This window comes from Spodoptera frugiperda, chromosome 10 (genome assembly GCF_023101765.2).
Source record: "Spodoptera frugiperda isolate SF20-4 chromosome 10, AGI-APGP_CSIRO_Sfru_2.0, whole genome shotgun sequence".
Classification (NCBI taxonomy): domain Eukaryota; kingdom Metazoa; phylum Arthropoda; class Insecta; order Lepidoptera; family Noctuidae; genus Spodoptera; species Spodoptera frugiperda.
In genome coordinates this window covers 10,854,426-10,873,807 of record NC_064221.1, presented here as the reverse complement: position 1 = coordinate 10,873,807, position 19,382 = coordinate 10,854,426, and the positions used below count along the sequence as shown (strand labels likewise).

General features: G+C 37.9%; 2 protein-coding genes across 3 annotated transcripts in view; one reads left to right on the top strand and one right to left on the bottom strand.

The window, feature by feature from the left end:
* The window catches only part of LOC118277080 (dipeptidyl aminopeptidase-like protein 6), a 262,572-nt gene extending 252,002 nt beyond the window's left edge, over positions 1 to 10,570 (top strand). For both annotated transcript variants that reach the window (XM_050696145.1, XM_050696144.1), the window contains exons 5-19: positions 3,641 to 3,768; positions 4,189 to 4,352; positions 4,850 to 5,067; positions 5,362 to 5,464; positions 5,628 to 5,749; positions 6,079 to 6,347; positions 6,753 to 6,918; positions 7,115 to 7,258; positions 7,587 to 7,727; positions 7,808 to 7,899; positions 8,003 to 8,123; positions 8,236 to 8,309; positions 8,424 to 8,584; positions 9,007 to 9,212; positions 9,782 to 10,570. In XM_050696145.1, coding sequence (XP_050552102.1) covers positions 3,641 to 3,768; positions 4,189 to 4,352; positions 4,850 to 5,067; positions 5,362 to 5,464; positions 5,628 to 5,749; positions 6,079 to 6,347; positions 6,753 to 6,918; positions 7,115 to 7,258; positions 7,587 to 7,727; positions 7,808 to 7,899; positions 8,003 to 8,123; positions 8,236 to 8,309; positions 8,424 to 8,584; positions 9,007 to 9,212; positions 9,782 to 9,931 — 2,259 coding nt within the window. In that variant the 3' untranslated portion in view covers positions 9,932 to 10,570. The remainder of the gene's footprint in view (positions 1 to 3,640; positions 3,769 to 4,188; positions 4,353 to 4,849; positions 5,068 to 5,361; positions 5,465 to 5,627; positions 5,750 to 6,078; positions 6,348 to 6,752; positions 6,919 to 7,114; positions 7,259 to 7,586; positions 7,728 to 7,807; positions 7,900 to 8,002; positions 8,124 to 8,235; positions 8,310 to 8,423; positions 8,585 to 9,006; positions 9,213 to 9,781) is intronic.
* A 3,776-nt stretch (positions 10,571 to 14,346) lies between these two features.
* LOC118277424 (cytochrome c oxidase subunit 4 isoform 1, mitochondrial) lies at positions 14,347 to 18,737 on the bottom strand. The gene is made up of 6 exons (XM_050696153.1): positions 18,582 to 18,737; positions 16,692 to 16,791; positions 16,223 to 16,336; positions 15,497 to 15,689; positions 14,979 to 15,123; positions 14,347 to 14,461 (listed from the first exon to the last, which is right to left on the bottom strand). Exons 2-5 carry the CDS (start codon positions 16,785 to 16,787, stop codon positions 14,990 to 14,992), a joined length of 537 nt encoding a protein of 178 aa, XP_050552110.1. The 5' UTR covers positions 16,788 to 16,791; positions 18,582 to 18,737; the 3' UTR covers positions 14,347 to 14,461; positions 14,979 to 14,989.
* Positions 18,738 to 19,382: the final 645 nt, after the last annotated feature.

The following is a 19,382-nucleotide window of genomic DNA, read 5'->3' as shown; positions in this document are numbered from 1 at the left end:
TCCTTTTTTTTGTGTGTCTCCAGAGTTCGTTGCCAATATCTGTATTGTTTTTTGTAAAGGATTTGTTCGTCTGAATTGGGTTATTTCCTGGCATAATGTTAGAGTAATAAAAGTGATGATATGCCTACACTTTACTACAGTAACGGCCTTAATTCGAAAGTAGAACTTGTTTTTCAAAGAAAATTTTATAGTGTGTATTTCTTAAATGTCCTGTTATTACACCCAAATGCAACATACGCTGATTGAACATTTGCCAAAACTGAAACCAATTAACCTCCTTCCCCAAATCTCCAACAATCCTCAAATTCCTAACCCGCCCAAAAACTCGGCAACGCACTAATAACGCCCCTAGTGTTTTGTGTTTTTTACAGGCTTATCTAAAACAAAATATCATCGCCTTGTTCTACCATTAACTGTATCATCTTAAAATAATGTTTAATATCGAGAACGGTAAATTATCAACACGTGATGTCATAATACAAATTAATCTCTTAAACACCATAATTATTAGCATACTAAAATTTCAGCATTAATAGTGAATTCACAACATGAAGCACATCAAGCTACACCCATCTATCAAACTGCTTCAATCAGTTTTCCACTTAATTGCACGGTGATAACGTCGAATATCAATTGGCAATGAGGTATAGCTTGACGTGCGGCATCAGTACATTATGTGTAAGTATAGTAGCCACAGAAATAATTAACAGTATTGTTAATGGGTGGCCGTGTATGTAATTGGTGGATTATGTATTAACGGGAGCTTGTTAAATATGGCTCGGCTCTTCAACACTACGTACAACAAGCGAGTTTTTACACGCTTCGGTGTAAATGCGACGAGCGCTGAAATTGGGGACATTAGTTAATAGATTTTTAGTGTCGTTATGGTCCATGGATGGATATAGATTCTAAGTGTTTGTGGTGAAATGCTAAATGTAGTTAACTAGACTACAGAGCGTAGGTAAGTTTAAGGTTTAAGTGTGGGAGAGCCATGCTTCGACACGAATGGGCCGGTTCGACCGGAGTGATACCACGGCCTCACAAAAAACCGACGTGAAACAACGCTTGCGTGGTTTCCTTGTGAGAGTGAAGTTAACGGAGGCCCAATTACCCCCCTTCCCAATCCCCGATTCCCCAACAACCCTTAAATTCCTACCCTCCAAAATACCGGCAACGCACTTGTGTTTCGGGTGTAGATACCTTGGCGATCAGGTGATCCATATGCTCGTTTACCAGCTTATACTATAAAAAGTATGCGTGACAATACTAAATATCACTGAACCATGTATTATTTGATGAACTATTGAGAAGTAACACATAATTTACACGAAACAAAACAACAAGAACAAAGAAATCTAGTAACTCTGACGCCAAAATATTCACTACAATGGAGCTAAGTTTTGGCATAACACTTCTACCAATAGTAACGCTCCATTTCCTCAGTAAGCACCTAAACTATAAACATCTTTCTACTCGGCAAAAAACGAGAACACTCTAAGAAACAACAAACAAAACACATAGCAAACAATACATTAACTTCATGTGCCAATAACTCTTCGATAAAAAATTGACAAAATATTTCACGTAGCTCCCTCTATCTATAGCATCCCTCGCAAATAGTCCAGGAGGTGGGTACGCGTGCGACCCATTTATCAACAATAGACATTCATGTTGAAATATAGCCAGGCAAGTATACCGTGTGCGATAGTAGCTGCATCAAACTGGTTGATTTGTTGGCTCGCCAGTCGAATGCGAACTGATACCTCTGTAACGTGCGGGAACAGGAAATTTACGAGTATGGTCGGTGCTGGCTTCTGCACTAACGGGCGAATTTTGGTCGAAATTGTGATTGGTTTTGTATTTTTTTTTCATGTGTTTTCTATAAATTAGAACGCATAACGTCACACCTTTTTATCCTCGAAGGGGTAGGCAGAGGTGCACATTACGGCGCCTAATGCCACAAAACGTTTTCACAATTTATGTTATAACTCCCATGTACTTAACTGGGCACAATTCCAGACTCCGTGCTATTACTGTGGGCACAATTACAGACTCCGTGCTACTACTGAGAAATTTTCGAAAAACCGAAAAAAGCCCAGAAATAATTCGTATCGTTCTTATTTATCGAAATCGTGATAGGTTATTGAAAAATCGTGATTTTTTTTCTATAAATGTCAACGTAGTATAAAGTTGTACCTCCTAAATATAAATCTGGGAGTGAATAATTTCCAACTTTGTGTCGAAAATAAGTTAATAAATAATTTAATGTAAGCTCATTCGCCAATTTATTTCCAGACTAAACTGACACGGGTTGACGTCAATACCAACAAGGTTAAGAGAGTTCCATATTTTTAGGACATTATTCAGGTTTTACGTATCAAAAGATTTATTTATAGGGTTTATTTATACGGCAAGTACCAATGTGACTTTTTTTACATGTACTTTCTAGGATTATTTAGACACCACTGACAAACGGTGAAGGAAAACATCGTGAGGAAACCTGGGCTTATAATTTCTTATTATAAGTTTGAAATTGCATTAAGCAAGCGTGATGATTGATGCTCAAACTTTATCCGTGTGAAAAGAGGCTTTGATCTTACTTAAAATTCTATTCATCCAACAACTTAAACATATAATACGATTTACAAAGCACACCAAAATCCGTAAATCTCCTTCAACTTACTCGAATAAAATAAATGTAAAGATAGATACAGATTTACAAAAGGGACTCCCAGTGAGTGAGTGAGTGAGAGCCACTCAAAGATAAACATTTAAAAAGATAAATCGTTCGACACGGCTGGCCCAATGGCCACTACGTAGGTGTCAAAAAGGCAACTCTTCACAAAATGGCCGTTCATTTGCGCGCGAAACAATGTTGAATTTAATGGCGCGCGAGCTGTCGGTGACGTGTGCAGGTTGTATTTTGTTTTTTTTATTTATTTATTTCTGGATTGATGATGTGTGTGTGGGATTTGTAGTTATTGTGATTTATATTTGAACTTTATTTATATAAAAGGGAATTTGATTTGCTGATGAATTAAACAGTACTAAAAAATATCATATCAAAGGAAATATAAAATGTATTTTTTTTATTGAAAAAAAACGTTGCTCATCACTAAGATTTTCTTCTGTGCCGTCGGTGCGTTTACAAACACACAAGTTCACATGCACCTGACACCCAGATATGAAACAACAATTTGTGTATCACACAAAGAGGTGCTCCGTGCGGGAATCAAACCCGCTAAACGTTGCACGGCTCCAGTTGCCAAGTCACCACGCCAAACGTGCACTCGAGCATATTAAAGCGTCCTAATTATGCGTACAATACCAAATAGAGACCCAATATTTTTGTTGTTGTTTCTTAACACATTAAATACCATGGGGAGCTAGAGTGACCGGCGTTAGCAGAGGATTTACTTTCAACAGATTTTTGTAGACAGTCAAAGTCTTAATATAACCGTATTGTTTATGTATCTTATCTGCAAAGAATTTACCCGCATGATACCTGTACGAATCAGCAGATACTTAATGTTTCAGGAGATACTTTAAGCAGATTGTACTTCTACAAGGCTCTTTTCTAGTGTTTATTAATCACATTCTATTTAAACAATTATGTTATTCCTAATAATTTTGTTCACAGAGAGAACTAAACGCAGTGGACTTCAAAGTGTCAGCAGACTTGAAGTTTGTGCTGCTGATCTCTGACGTCAGACCCGGGTGGCGACACGCTCGCCTCGCGCGGTACCACGTCTATGACGTCATCAATAGGTCGGTACTACATTTACCATTGGTCTAAAAATCTGAATCTTAAAGAATATCGAAAAAGTTAACAAATAACTAGAATATTGTTACACTAACCGCCGCACTCAGAGTCATTTAATGATTACTTAACTCAGTCCTTAGCAATTGTTTTTGGAACTAATTCTATATTAAAGAATAGTTTAAGTTATCATTAAATATCTCTGAGTGCGGCAGTAAGACTATTTTGACATTTAATAGTATCCTTTTTGGTGTGTTATCGAAGTTATTTCCAAATACAGTAGTGTATTATAATCTTTCTTACATACTCACATATTGTTAGTTGGTACGCAAATTAATCTGTACAACTTATTGATTTTTGTCTTCAAAAAGACAACAAAACTGTTCACACATCAAGCTCCTAGACTACAACCACCCTAAAAATTCCAGGAACAAAATCCCAGTGTCTCCGATAGAGGACGACAGGTCAGCTCCACTGCTGCAGTACGCGGAGTGGTCGCCGGCGGGCGCCGCGCTGGTTTTCGTCCACGACAACGACATCTACTACAAACCCAAGGTGTTCAAGACTCTAGTTTGCAGAATTACTAATAATGGTGAGATTGCATTTTATTTTGAAAGACATTTTTAATGGATAAAACTTGAGTCAACATTTGGCGTTATCGAACTTGCATGGAAACACTGATGATTGTAAGTGAAGCGAACGACTCGTAACGATTGGCGGTCCATAGTCTCTGTCTACTCCCATGGTAAACAGGCGTGAGTTTATGTATGTATCTACCCCCAAGGCAGACAAGCGTGAGGTTATATGTATGTATGGCGCCATCGGATGAGCATAAAAACGATAACCCTCATTACAGTGTCATGACTCAATAGTTTAACTACAGGAAACACAACTACCAGATATAGAGACCATGGATTAGGTGTTTTAATCTTTTGTAATTGAGGACAGTATCTATCTTTGAGAAAATATTATCACTACTATCAAAAGACACAAATATGACACTATCACTGAAAATAAAGACTCTAAAATCTCCATTTGCACAAGTTATATCTATACTGTTCACCAAAGTCCTAACCATTTTAATTGCAGGAGTGCCTGGCGTGATCTTCAACGGCGTGCCAGACTTCCTCTACGAGACAGAAGTGCTGCGCCTGGACAGGGCGCTGTGGTTCAGCCCGGATGGCCAGACCCTCATGTATGTCACGTACAACGACACGCTGGTCCAGGCACACAAGTACCCCTGGTATGGTCTGGACCAGCAGGAGCCGCCGGCGTACCCTACTATAAAGGCCTTGAGATATCCCAAGGTAGGTTAGAAGATGGTATTTGTGTGTTTATAAAAGACTATCAAACTCGGCGAACTCCGTTTTGCTACCAATGATTTTCCCTGTTTCCCTGTTTTCCTGCTTTCCTCTTGAATTTTTCCTGAATTTTCTTTGCTATAAACCTCACGGAGCCCGAGACCTTTCCAACGAATGCAAAACCGTGGAAATCGGTTCGTGTGTTCTAGAATTATAGCGTCAGGAAGGAAAACCCAACTTATTTTTATATTATAGATAAGCTATTCATAACCGTCGATACAATTGAAATCTCTTCGACAGGTTAACACAAATAACCCGGTGGTGACGGTGAACGTGGTCAGCGTGAAGACGCCCAAGTACCTGTTCTCACACGCCATACAGTTCACCTCGCAGGTTGATGATAGTGAGTATTGCATCATCATCAACATCATCAGTCCGTATTCGTCCATTGCTGGACATAGGCTTCTACAATAGCACACCACTGAACCTGATATTTGGAATATCGAAGGTTTTGGTTCTTTGAGCAGTAATATGAGTTTACAAACTAATTGCCTTCTTGTGCTCAGGTTGGTACGTAAGATGGACCGGCTGGACGTCGGAGAAGCAGCTGGCGGTGCTGCTGCTGAACAGGCCGCAGAACGTCTCCCTCATCAGCGTCTGCAGCGCTGTTCACTACAACTGCCAGGATGTAAGTCTTATTTGTTAAGATTTGTATCTTTTTTCATGAAACGAGCATACGGTATGGACGTCGATGAGTAAGCAGCTGGCGGTGCTGCATGCTGACACAGGAAACACGCAGAAGCGTCTCCCTCAGTCAGCGTCTGCAGCGCTGTACACTACAATTGCCAGGATGTAAGTCTTATTTGTTAAGGTGTAATGGCCTGTTCGGGAATCGCCTGGTTTTTGATACTTTTGTCTTCTATCATAATCTTCTCTACGCTGCCTATCAATATCTGCGATTATGACCATTAATTTCTTCATCATCTCATACATCTACTCCTACTTCTTATTTTCCAGATCTACCGCGACGAATCAGACGGTTCTCGCTGGTCAGGTCTCGGCTCAGAGCCGGTAGAAGATGACTGTGGCTGGTGTGGGAGCATGGCCCTCGTGGGCTCCAAGTCCACCATCTACACGACGATGCCAGTCGCGGACCTGCCGCCAGGGGGCGCGGGCGGCTGGTGGAGACATGCCGTCAGGCTCACACAGGATTCTAGGACAACACTGACATTAGGGAGTTATGAAATCACACAGCTCATGGGGTGGGATGAACGGAGAAGATACTTGTGAGTACCATTTGTAGTATTGTGTTTTAAAGATTTGATTCTTCTTTCTCCTGATTTCTTTCCAACTACATTAGGAACAGTTGCGCATTTTAGATTCAGCTGAAAGTAAGTAGTCTCCTCCACATGCTAGAGCAACCAAAGCTCTCTTTAAAAAAATAATACTAATATTTTTTGAGCCCCAACCGCCAGTAGCTTGAATTTCTCCCGTTATTGGTGGGTTACTGCCTTTTATATTTTTAAAAGTTTTTTTTTATTTTTATTTATAATAAACAAGTAAGATAAATAAATGAATGGAAATTAATATGAAATACTTCACTGCTTAACGAAAAAGAGACGCGATATAGTCTATCCATTATACTCCAAACCTCCCTTATTTCTAGAAACTTTTTAAACTTTCCTTAACAGATACGTGATAGGCACAGCTCCAGAGAAGGCAGGTGAGCGCCACCTGTACCGAGTGAAGGTCCCCACGGACCCGGCCAGCTGGCCTGACTCGCCCACCTGTCTCACGTGTCCTGGCACCGATCTACTGCCTCCTGACGCCACTATGGAATCTGTTAGTGATGATCCGGTGAGTGGACATGATATTAAGTCTTCTATCCTTCGAAATCTTCTATAATTTATACCTTTTACTGTATAGAAGTTTCTAAAAGCGATGTTTTAATGGAAAATACTGGTGATCACTCAGACAATGAAACAGTCATTTTACGACATTTCTCAATACTCTCAAAGTTCTTCAGAAACTGACAGTTCTGCTTCATCCCCAGGAGTTTGAGAATGCCACATCATCACTACCCGCGTGGCCGACATCGACAGTGCTGCCTCACATCGCGGACGAGAACGACACGCTGCCCACCGAGTGCCTCTACAACCGCATACTGTTCAGCAAGAACTACTCTTATTATGTGCAGGTAATCTAATTCATTCGTGATATAGTATGACAAATTAAAATTTGCGTTTGGTGACATCTATCGCCGTATAGTTAGAAGATAGTTTAAGCAATAGTCTACTAGATGGCGTGCTTAACAAGATCTCCCATCCAGTATTCTAAGACCTAGTGAAAATCAGCAAATAATTTTATACGCAGTCACTAAGCGATCGCTATTACTAGTGTGATAAGTAAATGTACGATTCTTATATGAAAAATTCAGCTTTTTTAGTGGGGAATGCCCTACTAAAAAAACTAATGTAAATCCTTTGACGATACAAAAATCGTAATGTCACCTTGCTTCCTCCCAGGAGTGCCTGGGCCCGGGTCCCCCGGCGACGTTCGTGTGCTCGCACTGGGGCGCGCGGCGCGCCGTGCTGTGGGACGGCCGCCCGCTCTCCAACAAGTTCGCCGCACTCGCGCACCCGCAGGTCAAGGACTTCAGAGTCGAGGTGCATATCCACTTATCATCAACAGCCAAACATTAGATCTTTCTCGCTTATTTTCCTAATTATCCATTAAATTATTTCAGGTGCAAGCCTATAGAGCAGCTCGTGTCCGCCTCCTCTTACCACCAGGGTTCAGAGAAACTGACGATCTGCCGCTGCCACTAGTATTACACGTGTAAGTTAGATACGTACACAATTGTGTATGTATTTAAGTTAATTCCATTTAAAGCATGTAGATATGAAAAGGTTACTAGTAAACATACTCTTTTATTAATCAGGTCTGCCCAACCTGGTGGTCAGTTGGTGACGGAGCGATGGAAGCCCAGTTGGGGCTGGTACTTAGCAGCTGCGAGGAACTTCATCGTCGCTGAGATTGACGCCAGAGGTTCTGGTGGACAGGTCACTATGATATTCTCATTTCTTTAAAAACTCTAATTCTTGTGTTCTAAAAGCTGCATATGTAATATTTTGTACCATTTTATGTTTATTTATTATACATATTCGGTTTCAGGGCGAGGAACTTCGAACAGAAATCTATCACAAACTTTTGTCTGTTGATGTCGAAGATCAAATAGCTGTTCTTGCGTAAGTACAAAGTATCTAAAGGCAATAAGACCTCAATTATATTGATGCCACCTGGTGAGCTCAAAAACTTTAACCTTCATTGAGACATCTCCTGTATCCTGATGTTTGGTGCAGGTACCTCCGCGACAATTTGAAGATGGTGGACGGTGCCCGCGTGGGAGTGTGGGGCCGCGGCTACGGCGGCGGGGCGGCGGCCGCGCTCGCTGCCGACGACGCGCGGAACGTCACGCGCTGTCTAGCCGCCATCGCACCACTTACTGATCTTAGACATCATAGTAAGTGTGACCTTACTTTTATTTGTTCTATTCACAGTTGTGTACAGAATTCTTTAATATTATGCCACTGTAACACGGTATCTGCGTTAGCGGAGGAATTGTCTTCGGTAACTGTAAACGAGCAGATGTGTCACCGATCCATGGACACTTGAAACACCAAAGGCGTTACAAATGCGATGCTGGCCTTTTGGGGGTTAGGAATTTAAGAATTGTTGCGAATCGGGGATTGGCAAGATTGGGAAGGGGGAATTAGGCATTCGCATTCGGTAACCTCACTCACAAACGAAAACAACGCAAGCGTTGTTTTACGCCGGTTTTCTATGAGGCCGTGGTATCACTCCGGTGGAGCCGGCCCCTTCGTGCCGAAGCATGGCACTTCCACACATCGGTTAACAGTGAAATGCATAATAATTTTATTACAGACTCGTACTGGACGGAGCGGTACAGCGGGTACGGGTCGACGTGGGCGGGCACGCTGGGCGTGAACGCGGTGTGGCGCAAGGCGGGCAACCTGCCGCCGCGGCGCCTGCTGCTGGCGCACGCGGCCGCCGACCTGCGCGCGCCGCCGCACCACGCGCTCGCACTCGCGCGCGCGCTCATACGGAACACCGCGCTCTACACGCACCAGGTACACTCACTTACCTATATTGCTTAGGGGATAGGGGGCAAATGTACACACGGATCACCTGAAGCCATCCTAGATCTCAAATAAATACTACTTTATCTAAAGGCACATTCTGGAAATGATCTCCCGAACGTACCAGTTTTTCATGACTTCGAATCGTAAGAGTCAAAGAACAGAGAAGGTATCTCTGTATAAATTGTAGCTAATCTCTGTTGAAGTCTGAACGCCATTTCTGAAATGTGTTATGATGAAGTTTATAAGTTAAGTACGAACCCACAGATCACCTAATGGTAAACAATCAGCGCCGTCCATTGAACAAAAATAATATCCCACATATCTACTACTTTATCTAGGTATAGGCACATCCAGCAAATGATCAGTCAGTCAGTTCCCATGACTTGGAATTGTAAGATATCAAAGAGAGGCTCTGTATTACTACAATATTATCTTCTGCATAACTCGCTAAGCAAATTTCTATTAAAGTTGCACGTCATTTCTGAAATCTCTTAGGATAAAGTGTATAACTATTGTTAGATATTGTTTTCACTCATAAAAACCATATTATGTTTCAGGTGTATCCAGACGAAGGTCACAGCTTCGAGCGCTCCACGATACATCTCCACAAAACGATGGAGCAGTTCTTTGACGAGTGCTTCGGCCCCGTCGAGGTGGCAGACTGGGACACTGGAGGTGTGGGCGGTCTGTTCCCGTTCCGGGACTAGTCTTACGACCAGGGGACAGGCGAAGCCTCCCCTTAGATAATTGAGAAGCATTCACAAAGGGTCGATACCATGAATCGATGTCCAGATTGACGGCGGAAGATTTTTAAAGCGATTATTTTTCCCAGATACATGGCGATAGGCGATAAATGGGTTTGTTACGCTAATGGAAAACAGCTTTTATCATATACATGAGTACTTAAGGACTCCTTGTTTGAAGAGTACCCGAAAAATACTCAGGCGTGGCGTTCAGAGCCCTCTATTAGACTAAAGAGGAGTGCCCATCTGTTGTAAATATCACCCTGAGACGTATCCTAAAGATAATACAGATTTAAGTTGAAAAATCTTCCGTCAAAATATTAAGAACAAATCGTAACGGGCAATACTTTATTCTAAATGTCTAAACACGATTCATTATGAATAGAGGAAAGAAAAATGTGATTAAATCATAGATTCTGCTGTCGCCCGACAGATGGCGTAAGTGTACAGAAAAGTAAAGATAGTTCGTTCTAACTTGGATATAATGACGAGGACATTTCTAAAATATGTTTAAATTTTAATTTTAATTGCGATTTGGCAAAAAAACTGATAATAATAATAGAAAATGCCAAAAAAATACTTCCATGATTTGAGAATTATTATTATCTAAAAAATTTTATAACGCGTGTGTACCCTAGGTGAAAATATTTTGATTAAATACGAATCCATTATGAAACACGCGTCTATATTTTAGCTAGAAAATTAAAATCAGTTTCATTTCTTAAAATAACAATAATCAAAGACGATAAAACCATGTTTTAACCATGAAAAAATAAATTGACAACTGTAAATCCAATCAACTTGAAAATTAAAGTAGTATCAACAGTTTTACTAAAATAAAGAGATTGTACCAAAAACATGGTTGTCCCGTATATAAAATGATTCAGTAAAGGTGCATAACTGTTTCTACAGTTATAAAGATAACAATTTAAATTGTATAAGCCTAATACGTCGCTAACTAGATAAAAATAAAAAACAATAAATGTTTACGATCGTTGGTGTGTTAGGAACATTATGTCGTATTAATTTTAACTAAAAATATTATTATATAATAGTTTGTAGACCATTTTGTGCGAAAATCAGTCTTATTTACAATTATTAAAGGTTCTTTTTATGTATAAATTGTAATAGTGAAAGAAAATATTTATAATATGCGATTGAATGCTACAAATCGATTTTCAACTCTTCCTGTCTCTACAAAAAGTCCAAAATTGTCTACAAACTATATGAAGAAAGGGACAAAAGATGTCTCTGAAAATTTTCTTATGATTACTATAAGGAGAATATAACTTATTTTAGTGTATAATGTATCAACTTTTATCTAATCTATATATTTCTATGTCGCTTTCAATGTCAGAAGAGTAGCTTTAAAAGTATACTTAGGCACGTCTAAAATGAAATATTTAGTTTTGACTATTCTAGTCGTAAATCTAGTCACTTAGACAAAATCTATGTATCTGTATAATTTGGGCACAATGTCTAGAACTTTCCCTATTGTCGTCTAGGCCTTACTTCATATGTAGTACAATAAAAAACTGTAGTTTAATCATTAAAAGTCGTAGATTATATCCCAGAAAGCATTATATTATGAAACTTAGTAAAATGACCACAGAAGAAAAGATATATATCTATAGGACCTAGTCCTTATATAGTACATTGTACTGCATATGATAAATACTAAAATCTTACCTATCTGAATGCCAGTAGCTTCTCTCATGTCATAACCTACCTCATTACACACTTTCTGTTATAATTGTACAGATTATAGTATATAAGGTGTTCTAAATGTATCTGCCACGGCTTTAATGGGAGGTAGCGTTGAGTTTGAAGATTACAATAGTGAAAAAATTTCGTACTCCGGACCAGTTAATTTAATTTAAGAACATAAAGAAGTTAAATAAACATTGACTCTACTCTACATAAAGTGATTCAGAATTACGCACGATGCGACAGTAAAAGAGATAGCTCATTCATTCTTTTTTTTTATAAAACGTTGTCCCACATTAGGATTGTTTCCTGTGTCGTAGATGCGTTTACAAACACACTATTTCACATGCACATGACATACAGACACGCAACAACAATTTTATTTGTGGATGACACAGAGTTGCTCCGTGCGGGAATCGAACCCACTACACGTTGCACGGCAGCCGGTTGCCCAGCCACCGCACCAACCGTGCAGTCTAAACTTCATAACAAAGCAAACGTAGATTTTTTTGTATAAAAAAATGCTCATAATCAATCATTTATATTCACTACTGTAATCTTCCTCCCATTAAAGCCATGGCAGATACTTTTAAAACACCTTATGCCTTTGTTCATTCTCTTATATGTATTTTACAGCTACCTGGCATTCAAACGTCTCTTCGCCTTCCTTCAACTTTAAAACTATAAAGTTACTTTCAAATCCAACAAATAAATACGTTCATTTATAAATGTATAGGTTTAAATAAATGAATTTGTTAAAATTATAAAAATATTTATAATAAATACAATTTGATCGATGTTGAGACTTAAATTATAAGGATGTGATAGGTGTTTTTAAATAATTTATATTATAATTATTACTGTATGTTTGATGACAATTGATTGGAATTTATTAAATTTTAATTGTGTAAACATTTCGGCGGGAAACAGTAGTTAAAATGTAGGGTTATTCCTACGTTTTGTCCAACAGTATTTTTGTAATGAATGAGAAATATGACGACAAATTGTAACTACGTCTTATGTTTTAAAGTTACAATGTTACTCCGTATAATGGTATAGAAAACATTTGCACTTAAAATTATCAGTAAGTACCCTTAGTATAAGTTTGCTTTACGTTTAAAGTAATCGAAACGAGAGCGCGTTCGGCGGTCTGATTGGTTGGTTTATTCGAGCCGGCCAATCAGAGCGCTTTAAATTACTCGTTTCGATTACTTTAAACGTAAAGCAAACTCATTCTGAGGGTACAGAGTATGATGTATCTAAATACGCATCATATTGTCAATGTCTACCTAAAAATATTAAGGAATGCCTTGAAAGTGTTTCACCAAAGTTTGTTATTTATTTATTGGACTTGTAACTTTAAAATGTAATGCGACAAATTCTGTAATGCTTGCTACTCACGTAACAATTTTACATGAACATTAAATTCTGATCTATACATGTAGATGATTAGTGCAAAATTTAATAAATCAGAACCTGGTACACCTAGCTGTTCCAATGGAACTTTGGAACATTAAACTGTCAAAAATGTATTTAAACTGACACTCTGTTCACTAACACTATCATTGGAACTTAAAACGGGATATTTTCAGTTCATCCGTGTTCATGGCGCTTGCAACGTGCCGAAATATCGGAAATTCACAAAAAGTAAATATCCCGTTTTAAGTTCTAATGATAGTGTCAAAAATGTTCTTTGAAATCCCATCTTCTATGACTATGAATTTGTCACTCAAATTGACGGATTGTGTAGAATTGTTACGTAAGTGAGCAACCTAAGTGATAGCAATATGGATGCACGTAGTTATCCGCGCTGTATCCCCGATAGCAGAGTCACAGTAGTCGTGATACATATGTGTACGTACATGCTCAGGTGAATGCATTGTTTATGTTGAAAACGTTGTTTTTATAAAAAGAAAATAGAGAAAATTTGTTCCGAAACTGTGGTTTTATTTCCTTGCTCACATTTTTCCTAGTTATATAGGCAGTGGCGGCATAATGGGGGGAGGGGTGTAGCAAGAAGGGGTGATAATATGGTTTTAGTAAGGCGTAAAAACCACACTCCCTATTCTTTCTCCCCAAAAAACTAGGTCACTTTCGAAGGTTTTCCGTCTTTAAAAACTCAAGAATCACTCTATCTTTGAAAATGTATAGAAATCCGTTATGTAGTTTTAGAGTTCATCGCGTTCAGGCTGATGGGAAAATAAAACGCGACAGGGTACATTCCGTTCCATACATTGAAAAAGACAGGACAATTTTATTTTGGGGATGTACAAGAAAACCGCCCCGGGAACAAACTAATGCTACGTCGCCACTGCCAGTGGTGACAGACTGAGAAGGAACGCCAAATATGACGTCTTTAACGAGACACGGATGTTTCCCATTAATTAATTATCAGTGATTAGTCATCAGTCAAACGCGATTGCGACTGGATTATTGGAACTTATGAACTTAGAGGTTGTATGGTATTAAGGTTTTTTTACTGATTCTTACTTCTACATAGCGGATGGACGAGGCGTAACCTGACATTATTATTGGAACTTATGAACTTAAAGAATACGGTATTGAGGTTTTTTTATTTGTACTTCTATATAGCGAGCGGACGAGGCGTGCCCCGAATTATTTTTCTTTTAAAAAGGAATAAAATAAAATGAAAGTTTAGGAAAAGCCAGCAATCGTGTGGAATTGCGATTTATTTTTTATCTTACACAGATATTATCACTTATAGTACATTTGTATCTATTCTAGCCCGGAGTACAGCGTTCTACAGGCATAGCACCCTTCTGCCACCTGTCGACAGACACAAACACTAATTTAGTAAAAATGTCAAATTCATATTTAAGATTAGGAAATGTCTTCAGTGATTTCTAATATAAAAATTCAAATATCATAAAAGCAAAGTACAAATTATCATGACTTAATAATTACTTAAACTATTCCTTAGTAACGATTTTGTTCCGAAACCAATTGCTAAGGACTGGGTTAAGTAACCATTAAATGACTCTGAATATGGCAGTCAAGACTCTCAAAAGATAATTTAAGTGAACAAAACTTTATAACAAACATGACAATTGAGACCATACTATGAAACAGACATGTTAATTAAAATGAAATTACATCGACTTTCATACAACCCCACTGGAAACAATGAGTTCAATATTTAACGCTTTGAACACCGTGGTGGTCACCAGTGACCGACGTTAGCGGAGGATTTACCTTCAACAGTTTTCTGAAGGCAGTCAAAGACTAAATTTGTACCTAAGACTTACTACAGGTATATTTAAAAATGTACCGTAACCGTACATACCATAGCTAAATTTACTTCCAGCGGTTGTTCTCGTAGTCCCACTTGGAGGCTAGACCGTCGATGGGGTTCACCTTCAGGTCCAGCATGCGTCTCAGCTGTGCCTTCTGGTTCTCCTCGCTCAGGGACTCGGGCAGAGGACTGTACACTGCGGAGGTGGAAATGTAGATTCTTAGTACGGAACTGAAATATGACTGTGACTAAATTAAAAAAAAAAATAAATGAAATACCATGTCGGTTATTACAGGTTAGGGGTAACTGTTTTGCCTGCATTGTTAGCGCACTGGCTGGGTTACTGGAAGCTGGTTGATTTATGTGGTGGCTTCACCCGCACTCCCATCGGATAGAAGTGGCCTTAATTTACCCCTGTTCCAAATTTTGATGTGAGGAAGTAACAAACGAACATACAAACCTTCGCATCTATAATATTAGTTAGATAACTTTATTAGCGTACTGACAATGAAAAAGAGAAAGTCACAGTCTACGGTCAGATTTAATAAAGAGTACATAATATATCTTACCGAAGATCTTCATGCCCATGTAGATCCAGATAGCCAGGGAGGCAACAGCCAGGGACCAGCCCAGGACGCCCTTCCACTCTCCGGTGGGGGCCTGGAACTCAGCGAAGGTCTGGCAGAAGGAGGCGCGGTACAGGGCTTTCTTCTCCTCCAGGGTCAACTTGCGCCAGTCTCCCTTTTCCTTCTCACGGAGGACCTGGAACATGAAAGTTTAATTTGTAGTATAGGTTTGTGTGATCCACAAATTGTTGTTTCGGGTCTGGGTGTCAAGTGTATGTGAACTTGTATGTTTGTAAACGCACCCACGACACAGGAGAAAATCCTAGTGTGGGGCAACGTTTTTTCAAAAAAAAAAAAGAAAAAAAAATAAAATAAAAAAAAGGTAGAGAAATTTTAAGATTTTATATAAATAGAATTCGCATTCTATTTATTCAACAAAAAAATGTAACTAAGAATTGTATTGTGAACCTGTTTGAAAGACCTTTGGAGTTTCTCACTCGTTCTTCTCCATAGGAATCTACACTTACAGGTACATACGAAAAATCTTCTATAATGAAATGAAAAAAATAATCGTAGACTGTGTTGCTACGCGCATATCTCAAGAACAGCTAAACCGATTTCGATAATTATTTCTATTTCTTATTGTTAAGAGAAGGTTCATAAGTAAGAAAACAATAAAAAATTCGTTCACGATGTCCTCTAGTATTATGTAAAAATTATATTATGTACCTTAATGTCGGGTGTGTCGGCACGGAACCTGACGGCGGGCATGGGGAAGTCGGGCCTGTCCACATAGTTGGGCTGGCCGTTGAAACCGTAGCCTACCCACTCGCGGTTGCCAATCTGAAATCATTTGTGTTAAATGTTCTATTTACAAATACACTTGCACATGTTTCTAGTGATAAGTAGAGATTTACTAACAATACATGTACACATTTATGTCCTAATTTAACAGTTGAAGAGCAACATTGTGAGGAATGTAGTGAGTGAGTATAAAACCGTTTGTTGTTAGGTACTATTTGAAATCTTGAAGTGTAGTATAGTAGGTATTACTTTGACTTTTTTTACTTTCGAAGATGTCTTTTTGTCTAACAGAAAAAAATGTATTAATATGTGTTGTTATCACATGTTTTCCTTCTAATTCCTTGCCTTCCTATCCTTCTAATGTTATCATTTTTAATAATTTTTACTTCCTTACCTTGGCAAGCTCACCGACGGAGGAGGATGAGGCCCTGCTGCAGACTGGGACTCGGACTGCATCTAACAGCGCACGGCGCAACAGGAAATTGGCCATTTTGCTGTGGACACCAAAAATAATTCTATTATTATTTGAATTTGAATTTATGTAAATATATCAATTAAACTTATGCCTGTTTCATTGAAGACCAACTGGGATGATCCTTCATAGAACTACAGTAAAGTACCAGTAAAGTAATCGAATCAAGAGCATGTTGGCGCTCTGATTGGTTGGTTTATTTGAGCCGGCTAATCAGAGGGCCGAACAATCTCTCGTTTCGATTACTTTAAACGTCAAAACAAACTCGTACTAAGGGTACTTACTGGTCGCATTATTTGTTGTATTTACATAACATAACCTAACAATATTACACTAACGAACATCTGTTGACACAAAAATGTAAGTTACATAATTTCAGGTCGGACACTCTGAAGTGTTCCTCCTATTTGCTAAGCTAGTTCTTATCTACCAACTTCAAGGAAAACTATACATATTAATAAATACATAACCCTCTAGTGTAGATGTCAAACTAACCATTAAACACCTTTATTTATTGCCAACACATTCATAAAATGCAAGTTTTAGCATCTAACGGATTATTCTGTGCCTATGTAGAGTATATTAAACAAATTATGTTTATATGACATGATGTTATGAATATTTATTATTGTATAGTATATTTATTGTATAAGGCGGTGGAGTATAGTAAATCATATCGGCTCTTTACCTATATTATGTTAAGAAAACTAAATTATTATAAGATATAGACATTACATGCATATAGCTGAAGATTTTATTTAACACTACTACTAAAACAGACACAGAATAAAAATAGACAGCCATAAGAAAACTATCTATGTTTTTAACATCAATCATTTGAAAACAAATGAAATTAACATAAATACTGGCTGATTGAATGCAAGTTCCATTTATAAACATTATTGTTCAACATGTAAACTGTGATTGTCTGTGCTAGTCAGATTACAGACTATACAGCGACATGAATTTCAAAACTTTTATCTGATTGATAAAGTAGGCTTGTATAAGTAGCTGATTATTGGAAATTAATAATTTAGGCCAACCATATTCATTAGAATAATGTTAGATTTTAAAACCTTACTATCATGTTAGAAATAATATTATATCCTTGTTTTTTAAATTGGAACAGACTAAGGTTAAAAATGGAATGTTGTTAATTTAAAATAAAAACATCAATAATTTGACATTTGATAGTTATGTCTTCTGCAGACTTGTATTTTTATTTTACTTATACTAAATACACTGCCTTGTAAATCAATACATGCAAGATACCTACACAACACAAGAAAATTAAATAAAAAGATAAGAGAGGAAAACTGATAGATATAATAGCCATTAGTACAATCAAATAACATAATGAAGAGAAGTCTAAATTAATGTTTTAATTCAAAGGAGGCTGCTTTATACATTCCGACATACAAGTTAGCGTGAAGAATATATTGTACAGGAAATTAGAATGAAAATATTTCACCAAAGAGGTTATGTCCGCAGTGATCAATAGGGAAGAGTTACATAACATGAACTTGATAGCTACAGACGGCATTACAAATTAATGGAACGTCTTATTTCACAAATTAATTAATGAAAATAACGTACTCAATTGAGAAACAAAACAAAAATTGTGGCAATAAAAAAGTTATTAATTTCGAATTCGGAATCTACTTACGTATTTTGACAACTGGGTACCTACTATGCCATGTTATTTTTCGCCACTTACCTTATGTAAAAGCAAATAACACTAGTTGGCTACAAAAACAAAAAATAACAGATCACGTAACACAAAATATTTCAGTAAAAAATAATTATTTTTACCTCAAAATGTGGTTTCTCTGGCAAAATAATCTTATCACCACCCAAGACTGAAAATTTAGAGAGCGGGCGACATCTGGCGGATTTTGATACGAGTTATTGTCTATTGATTTCTACGTTTCGGTCTACGCAAACTTTTAAGTTTACTTTTAAATATTATGCTGTAATTTATTTTAGTGTTTCTTCTCCAAGTGCTTAGACAAAATATTTTAGCTTTATCAAAAATATTTTAAAGAAATAAGCGTTATAAATAATTTCATCAAAAAGTGTTTGTAACACTAGCGCCACCCCAAAAATAATAATTAACGCTGTTCCTGCCTGCAGTTACAAATACCTAATTGTTTTGATTCTTAGCTTGATATTATTCTAACAATGTCTTTTCAACAAACCAAAACAAATGGGTTACCTGTACACAGTGAACCTGAATTTGTGCTCACATTATGGCAACGGACTCGCCCCCTAATATATTATGGGATTCGTAACAGAGTCATTTTGCATCTAGTTAAGTATATAATGTGCCATTTTGTGCACTTTCACCAACCCCATCAGGGCTAAAATGAAATTATAATGAAAATGAATTGAGTTTCTTAAAAGTCGACAAACCGCATGTAATGCTCCAAGTGTTGCAAGCATTCATAGGGCTAGGCCACGGTAAAAACTTACCATCAGGTGGGCTGTGTAATTTCTTGCCACGGCCGAGGGAAAAAAAGGTGTTAAGGATAAATAAAGATCTATTTGTAGGTATAGTTGCTTACTTAGGTACTATTATTTAGTGAGTTTATCTTTTATTCCATAAAGAACCCT